Genomic DNA, 9,459 nt, shown 5'->3' on the forward strand with positions numbered 1-9,459 from the left:
CTCCCTCTGGTCGGCAAGATCCTCTTCTGCCGTCGACAGGGGACGTCCTCCGGTCTGGAAGCCAGCTTGATCTTCTCCTTAGGGGATTCCTGTAGAGACTGTATGGTCCGGGCTAATGCAGCAACACTTTTGGTCAGCTCTTGCACCTGGAGGCGTAGTCCTGTGAAAGAATTGTCATCTAGGACCTGTGCATCGGCCTCAACAGGGACCTGTGGATATGATGCCACCTCCTGGTGGTGCACGATGGCTGGATGCTTAGGGGGCACTGTGCGGCTGGGCTGAGGTTCGTGCAGCACCCTTATGGCTCTGTCCTTAAATTGTGCAAAGTCCAGGTCAGGGTTTTGCAAGGCCAGGATGCGTAGCTGGGTCCTGTGGGTGCTGGACAGGAGTCCCTCAATGAACGGCTCCATCCTGCACGCTGTTAGGGTCAGCTTGTTTGACAGCCCGGAGTGCATCTTGCAAATTAAGGGCATAGTCCCGTATGCTGTCTTGTGCTCTCTGCTTGCACCCGAAAAATCTGCTGCACAGTCCTGTTTTCCACATCTGGCCAGGATTTTACCTCTCTTAGGGCCGCACCAATCAGTTGGCCAGTTAAGATGTTACTTTTCTGATGCTCTGTCAGGGGATAAACTTCAAATAGGCTGCAGAGCCTTTCCTTAAAGTCATTTAATGTATGGGACTCTCCAGAATACTGTGGAAGCCATGCTGCTCCAGGTATATACGGCACGGACAGGGGAAAGATGGGCGCTGTAGCTGTGGGAGTGTTCGGCCAGCTTTTTGGCGCTGCGGGCATTGCAGGGCCTGGTAGCTGTATAGGGCCTGCAGCTGCATCCACTGCGGGGCCTGGGGGCATCACTGGGCCTACAGGTACTTCCGCTGTGGGGCCTGGAGATGCTATGGGGCCTTCGGCTGCGTCCACCGCCAATCCTCCCCCAAAGTCAGACATTGCTCTTTCCCCTTGGTGCCCTGGTAAAACCCGGGGCCTCCACTCCGGAGTCTGCAGTGGTTCCTCTGGTGCTCCGTCCAGCACTTTGTGGCGCCCTCACCTCTGGTTACGCTGTACGACGTCTTCACTTCCGACGTTCCAGGCAGCACGGCACCCGATTCTCCTGCTTCACGCTCTCTTCTGCTGGCTCCGCCCATGAAGGTACGTATCCTTCCCTTGTGCTTCACGCGGCGCGGCAATGGCGGTTTTCAAACAAACTGTCACAGTCTCTGGCACACAGCTCCTGGCGATGCCAGGGCACGACATCCTGTTCGTGATGCCAAAGTTGAGTCACCCAGCCAGGGCAGTGGAGTACTCATTACTGGGTGCGGTCTTAAAGGGGAATGTCATGGTGGCTGCGACCCGGTCCGTGGCCCTGGGGCTCAACTTTAAAGGGGAACGGTCTTTAAAGGGAAAATATTCAAAGTCTGTCATGACGCCTCCTGTGGTGTTCGGTCAGTAGTGGGACCGACGCTGCATTGTAGGGGTCCCCTGGGGGATGTTGTGGCAGCACGGGTGTTGCACTTCCCACAGGTGAAGTGGGGTCCCTAGGGGTCCTATGGTATGTGGCCAAGATGATGGTATGTGCAGATGAATAAATGGAGGAGACAAGTTGTAAGTCTTTACCTGGTTTACTGCAGATGGTAGGCCACAGTCCAGGGCACAGGCAACAGGTACATCAGGAGTCCAGGCAGTCCAGAGACAAGTGGAATCCCCTTGGCAAGTCTGGTTGGGGGCATTCCACTCTGCGCTTGCTGTGTCTGAGGTTCCTGCTGCCACTAAGTGCTCCAAACAAGGTCTTAGTTGTTTCCCCTGTCTCCTGGGACAGGTACCTATATGGTAGGCAGCTTGAGCCGTCCCTTCTGGGGGTCTCTGCACGGTCACTCCAGGGTGCTGCTGTACCACAGGTGCAAATGGGCAATGTCCATGTAATCCTATGCCCTCCGGTTCTGCTCTGTGTCTTGGAATTCCACAAAAGCCTCGGGCTCCCGGTACCCGGTTTCTGCGCACTGACTCCTTGGAGGCCTACTCATAGCCTCCTTGAGTCCTGTATCTCCTCTCTGCTCCCTTCCTGTCTGTCCTCGCTCACAGACTGTCTGTACAAACTGAACTGGTCTCCTGGGACCAACTGTCTAGCTCCTCCTCCACACCAGATCTTTATCCAGTGAAGCTGCCCTAAAACAGGGTTTTGAGCTCTCCCTCCTGGCCTGGATTTGGAAGGTGTTGTGTGTGTGTGATAACCAGCCAAAGGGAATCTCACTTGCCTCCAGGCATAGCACTACCCTCCCCGAGAGGAAGGCAGCACTACTGTGGTACCCGAACTCCTGGGGTGCCACACGTGCATCATGCCGAGATGTGCGCCAATTTTTGCATGCAGATAAGACATTATTTAAATAATTTCCACATATTAAATAAGCCATGTCTTCCGATATAGCCAAATGTTGGTGAAACACATGTCAAGGTGCTTCTGCGTCACTTATCCTGCTTTGCGTTTTCTGCTGGCATACCATGTCTCTACGTATATATACGTACTATTTATGCAGAACCATGTAGTTTGTATTCAGGCATATGTGGGTTCTTTTGATATTTTGGGCATCCCTTAGGTTTATATTTTTGTGGGACTTGTCCTTACCATATTCTTTTGGGGTAATATTTAAGGCCTTTATACAATTATGGCATATGTGCTGCCCCAGCTGGGCCTCTTCTGTAACAGTACTGGGTCACGGCCAAGTGCTGGTCGAGTCCGAACAGGGGCACATGCCAGTCTTTGTCAATTGTGGGGTTAATGATAAAAATAATTAAAAGGTTTGCGACGTCAGTTGGGTTGTTCAGGCTGGTATGGCAGATGTTCAGGCTGGTATGTCCGGGCACTGATGAGGGTCCCTGGGAGTCAAGTGGTGATAGACAGTGCCAGATGATTAACCCCTAAAGGTACCTTCACACATAACGATATCGTTAACGATATCGTTGCTTTTTGTGACGTAGCAACGATATCGTTAAGGAAATCGTTATGTGTGACAGCGACCAACGATCAGGCCCCTGCTGTGCCATCGTTGGTCGCTGAACAAAGTCCAGAACTTTATTTCGTCGCTGGATCTCCCGCTGACATCGCTGGATCGGCGTGTGTGACACCGATCCAGCGATGTCTTCACTGGTAACCAGGGTAAACATCAGTTAACTAAGCGCAGGGCCGCGCTTAGTAACCGGACGTTTACCCTGGTTACCAGCGTAAAAGTAAAAAAAACAAACACTACATACTTACCTAACGCTGTCTGTCCCTGGCGCTGTGCTCTGCACTCCTCCTGCACTGGCTGTGAGCGTCGGTTAGCCGGAAAGCAGAGCGGTGACGTCACCGCTCTGCTTTCCGGCCGCTGTGCTCAGTCAGTGCAGGAGGAGTGCAGAGAAGCAGAGCGCCGGGGACAGACAGCGTTAGGTAAGTATGTAGTGTTTGGTTTTTTTACTTTTAGGATGGTAACCAGGGTAAACATCGGGTTACTAAGCGCGGCCCTGCGCTTAGTAGCCCGATGTTTACCCTGGTTACCGGCATCGTTGGTCGCTGGAGAGCGGTCTGTGTGACAGCTCTCCAGCGACCAAACAGCGACGCTGCAGCGATCCGGATCGTTGTCGGTATCGCTGCAGCGTCGCTTAATGTGAAGGGGCCTTAACAACTAGGGCTGACTCCCAGGGGAGTTGGAGTCAGCCCTGGTGCAGCAGAGAATAATCAGCGTTAGACAGGGTAATGATCAGTTTGTACCTTGTACTGAAGTTCTGAAAACAGTTCCAGAAGCTTCCATACAATTCACATACATGGTTTTGGTCAGGCCTGCATAGTGAGAGTTCAGTTTCTCTTCTGTGACATAGTGTAGCCTTCTTGCTGCTAATTATACCTCTGGTAAATGATTCCATGGGCCCCCAGGGGTCCAATGTAAGCAGTTGCTGGATACCTGATCCCTTCCAGTGATCAGGCAGATTGAATCCTGTGGCAAACACTTTCTCTTGCAGCAGTGTCCCTGATTCTATGCGCTGCTGAGCTCCTGGGCAAAGCAAATCACTGCTCGTTATGTGAAAACTGAGCAGTTGTTCAGTTTAGCATGGACCCCGGAAGTCTCTGTGCCCTAGGGACTGATACCCTGCGTCCTGTAGCTTGTTCTGGCAGGGAGAGCACATTTCTCTCCTCTGCCTGCGGTCCTCCATCATGATACATCTTCACTGCTCAGCAGTGCACATTCATTTGCAACCTCTCAGAAGCACCTCCTCCCCCTTGAGGGATCCTGCACGCTTCCTGGTTCAGGGAAAAGTGCACAATCTTCCTGTAAGGCTATGTGCACACTTTGCAGATTCCACTGCGGATTTTTCCGCAGCAGAATTCCTAAATCCGCAGTGAAAACCCGTCGCGGTTTTTACTGCGGATTTATCGCGGTTTTTACTGCGGTTTCTTCTGCGGATTTTGATATGCAGTTTTCTATTGGAGCAGGTGAAAATCCGCAGAAAAGAAGTGACATGCTGCGGAATATAATCCGCAGCGTTTCCGCGCGGTTTTTTCCGCAGCATGTGCACTGCGTTTTTTGTTACCCATAGGTTTACATTGTTCTGTAAACTCATGGGAAACTGCTGCGCATCCGCAGCGGTCAAATCCGCTGCGGATCCGCAGCAAAATCCGCAAAGTGTGAATATAGCCTTAGGGATCGGGTAAAATGCGTGGTTGCAATTTTTCCCAACAGAGAAAGCAGCCCTGACCATAGCTGGCAATACATACAATATATCAGTATATGACACATGCAGGCATTTTGTGGTGCTACAGACACGGGCGCCACACATACAGATAGGTATTTAGTCTTAATTTTGGACTTTATTTTTGCCAATGTTTTTCCATTTCTAGTTTATTCCTATGTTTCTTATACGATTAATATTTATTTGATTATTACAAAGGGGGTTGGGGGTTTCTTGTTTTGCCTTTTACATCAGTAACTTTGGGTCTAATTATAGATCATAATTACTATCTATATTTTATGATATTAATCTTTTAGTCTGATCTTTCCCTTCTACTGTGCATTTATCTTTTGCATATATTCATAAATTAACTTTAGTTATTTGTGTTTTATACTTGTTTGCCCCTGTTTTCTTTTTTCTATTAAGTACATCACTTATATCATTGTCATTGTCCCAATTGCAAAATGATTTTGCTCTTATACACAAACTCATTGTTTTTGTTTTTTTAAGTGTTTTTTTTTTAATATAACAATTCCATATATTAACATTGTAAAGTTATCATACTGCACAGTACATTTTAATTAATGTTGTTTTTATTCACGCATCCTGAAATGGAATAAAAAAACAGCATTTTTTCCATAAAAATAAATTACAAATTATAGACAAAATACAAAACGGTAAAAAAATTATAAACTGTTACCTAATATAAAATAATAATATTAAATATAGCTTTAGACAACATATGAACTCTTCAGGGAGTTACTGATCTCTTCTCTGACTGAGAAATTAAACTTTATGAAAGTGTTTATTAATACAACAGATTCTGTTATTTCTAAGAATGCTTTCTATGGTTTTTCTCGATGAGCGAGACACTAAGATGTTGGGTGAAATTTACAAATGTCTCAAAATTGTGGCCAGAAGTGTTGGTATATACAGATCGAAAGAATTAATGACAATATGTACACGGTACATATACACAATGGTGGATCGCAAACTATAAATTTGGATTCATTATGAAGTCTCGCAGGAAGGTTTGATTGTTCTCTGGCATTAATTGCACTGGCTGCCGCTCTTGCTGAGATGTGCTGATATAGTAGCCCGGGAAGGCGGCGGATTCAAAGGAGTTGTATATAGTACTGCTCGCTTTCTTGTAGAAGATGAAGGGTAACAAGTCATCGTTCTGTTTTTGTTTAATGTCGGCCACTTCCTAAAGGAAAGACACAAAAGAGAAATTTAGGAAATTCCAGGAATAAAGGCATTCATCAAATATAGAAAAAATGAAATTGAAGTGATCCATAATTCATATAACCATGCGGCAAGTGTAAAGCCCGCCATACACATCAGTTGGTTCGGCCGATCATCCGTCCAAACACGGGAGCGCTTGTTCGGTTAAGAGCTCCTGTGTTCTTTATGAGAGTTTCGCCACTAGACATGACTGGTGGAGACTTATCTCCAGTAGAACTAGAGGATCGTCAGTTCAGATTCTGACAAGCTGGATCTGTAGCTTCCCCATCAATGATCAATAAATTGTCTAAGACTACCGTATATATTAGACTGTTGACTACACCCATTGCTATCGACAGAATAGGCTAATGTGTATGGGGAGGCTCAACACCTTCGGCTTTTATTCTTACCAATCTTTGACTTTGAAGCAGACATAACCAAACACCCAACCTAAGAGATCAAACCTCCAATCTAAATTAAGTTGAAATTTTATGGATTTATATTTTGCATGCCAGTCTTGAATTTAAAGCCTGCCGGAGTAAGATGTGCCAAATTTATTAAGAAGTACATTTTTGGGCTGCCCATGTGCCATAAAATAAAACTTTGACAATCCCAATCTGGCATTGATTTCAGCTACAATGTATGTTAATTTATGGCATCCATTATAGTAAAGTTGTTGTGCGGCGATAGGCCATGATGCCTTTTTGAACAAGTTTCAGGGCTGGAGCAAAAGAGCAAAAAGCCACCAGAGATCAAGTGTGACAAATTTTACATTATGGACATTATTTTTGCCCCATAAGTGTCCAGTTTGTAACTCCAGAATATTTGTTACAATATTTATTAAAGTATTTTTCCCAACAGTGAATGTTATCATCTATCTACAGATAAAGTAATAATCTGCTGATCATTCTGGATCTGACAACTGGGACCTACACTGATCCCAAGAACATGGATTTGAAATGCTCCTTTATAATGGAACCGTGACTGGATTTTCCCATAGACAATGAATGGAGGGATGTACTGACCTTTAGGCTTAGGACTGGATCTGTCGTCCCCTCTTCAGGAGTGCAACACAAATAAAGTTGGCGTCCCGCAATACCCAACGTGACTGGACGCTTCTCTATATCAGGTTTTGCTGAAAAGTAGGTGCCCACATTTATTTTTGCTGCAAGAGAAGCCAAAGTGTTAACACCACGTAATATTTTAGACGTAAATGTCTTGTGAAATACATTTTTTAGAATATAGAATTATTATCTCTAAGTAAAGCCTTACCTTCTTGCTGAATGTTCTGCCCTTGCAAAAACAATGCCAAAAGACGGGCATTGCCTTGGAATTCTTGGAGAGTTAAGCATTTCTGTCTTTGGTCACGAATAACGTGCACTGTCGTCTTATTGTACATAAACTGAGTGCTGACTGCATTTTGCGTTTCAACTGAATTGCAAGTGATGTCTTCTGTTATAAAAAAAAATGAAGCAAAGAAGTTTTTAATTTTATCAGTAATAGACGCATGGATATATCGACGACATCTCTCTCTGATAAGAGTTACAACTTGGTAGTGGAGAACATGCAACATATCAAAATGATGGTGAACTAAATACATAGCAATTATTAATATCATATATATGTATTTTCCTTATTATATGTTAATGAACTAGAATTTTAAAAATTAATACTTTTACATAGGGTGCAGTGAAATCAATTGGCAATATGTCATTTTAAGAAATAAGATTATTATTGTTCTACATTAATAAGACCCTTATTTATTAAAAGGGACTTGTCATTTGCCTTAAATATGATTTTTTTTTAAAAACTGGAATAAATTGTGCTGTTCTCCTGAATCTGGCGATGTTACTCTTTTGTTTCTGCGCCTGTCTATTCCTGAGATATGGCACTCTCTTCCTTGTAGGTAAATTTAGTCTTGTTAGCTAACTGGGCGTGGTCTCCCACAGAGAAGGGTTCCTGACCACACCCACTTTGATAACAAGGCTCGATTTACATACAAAGAAGAAGGGGCTGTATCTCAGGAATGAAGCAGCACAGGAACAAAGGGAAAACAACTCGGGATTCAGGGGAAAAGTGATATTCACAACAAGCTAAGAAAAATGACATATTATCGGTAAGGTCATTTTTTTAATAATTGTGAATGATCTTACCATGTACAAGGATGTGATTCAACAGGTCGTCATCATTGAAAAAGCTCAGCTTATCAATTCCTTTTATTCCTTTCAGCTTTTCCACGACTACCACGAGCATTACAACTTTCTTGAAGCAGCTCATTGGTTTTTCGGGCTTTCTTATCTCAGGCTTTATTTGAGGAAGATAAGTTGACCAACATTCCTCATGGTGTTTCCATTGTAGATGCTTCTTATTGGTCTGTAGAGCAAAAATTACAGGTTTGTTATTGGATTTTCCTTAAAGATCTGCTGTCCGCATAGAAGCTCTTTCAGCTTTTGAACATTCAACACCGGCAAAATGAAAAATTTATGATGATTTAAGGATGGTCTATCAATAAAAAAATGTAGTGGCCAAACCCTTAAATCACCTAAAGCCTTAAAAAAAAATGCTGCAAAAATGGAAAAATCCTTCTTTTAGTATCAACTTTTAATTTTGAACACTTTTTGCTAAATAAAAAATAATCATTTAACTAAAATATAAAATCAAATGTCATTTACCTTGATTTTGATGGACACTTCATCAGTGTAAAAGTCTTCTACATGTTCACTGCAAGGAAAAGAAAAGACATTCAGGAGATAAGGAAATAAAATACTGCGACGTAAGACCTAATTATTCTGTAGCCTGAAGCCTCTCAAATTCTTTAGTACTCAGCTAATATTTCTCTATGTAACACGTAGGTTGGGTATAAGATCTTTTACATCTTTTCATCCTGTACAAATGACTGACTTTCTATTTTTTTTATATATATTTTTTTTTTTACATTTTTTTTTATTATGTAAAGAATGTGTGTTATGTTACATCATGGTGATATTCTCCCCTATAGTTATTACGGCAGCACACTGAGCGCTGTGCATAGCCCCGCGGATATCCTAGTACAAGCCCCAACCTTCTTTATAGAGATGAATGTAAATTATTACCTGTACTCCATTGAAATGTCATTATATTCTGGAACTTCTGCCATTATGTCTGTAGAGAGAAAATATACAACATAAATATACAGGGAATAAATCCAGACCGACACAAATATGTCAATAACACACAAAGCACGTATTAACAGAAAATCATAAAATACCTTAAATAAAAAACTGTAGAAAATAAGAAGTCCTGGAGACGACCTGATCCCGGCAGTGGAGGTGCTACTGATCTGTCTGCTGATGGGCGGCTGCTTTTATAGACAGGCGACTGCTCAGGGTCTTACGCAATACCGGGGATTTTCCTGGCTTCCTCTTTTTTTTTTTGTCATTGTGCTGTTCATTCTTCTGCCTTGTATTAGAAAACTGGATTTTCAAGATTTCACATGTACATGTAGATTTCACCAGTGGGGTTTCCTTAGTTTCAGGATAATGCCCTTTAGAATAAAGCAG

At 43.6% G+C, this 9,459-nt stretch overlaps 1 protein-coding gene across 1 annotated transcript; it reads right to left on the minus strand.

The window, feature by feature from the left end:
• Positions 1-5,218: 5,218 nt before the first annotated feature.
• Positions 5,219-9,240, minus strand: LOC138676991 (interleukin-1 beta-like). The gene is made up of 7 exons (XM_069766755.1): positions 9,168-9,240; positions 9,013-9,061; positions 8,593-8,641; positions 8,074-8,293; positions 7,193-7,372; positions 6,946-7,085; positions 5,219-5,903 (listed from the first exon to the last, which is right to left on the minus strand). Exons 2-7 carry the CDS (start codon positions 9,054-9,056, stop codon positions 5,691-5,693), a joined length of 846 nt encoding a protein of 281 aa, XP_069622856.1. The 5' UTR covers positions 9,057-9,061; positions 9,168-9,240; the 3' UTR covers positions 5,219-5,690.
• Between the last annotated feature and the right edge of the window lie 219 nt (positions 9,241-9,459).

Source organism: Ranitomeya imitator, chromosome 4 (assembly GCF_032444005.1).
Source record: "Ranitomeya imitator isolate aRanImi1 chromosome 4, aRanImi1.pri, whole genome shotgun sequence".
Classification (NCBI taxonomy): Eukaryota; Metazoa; Chordata; class Amphibia; order Anura; family Dendrobatidae; genus Ranitomeya; species Ranitomeya imitator.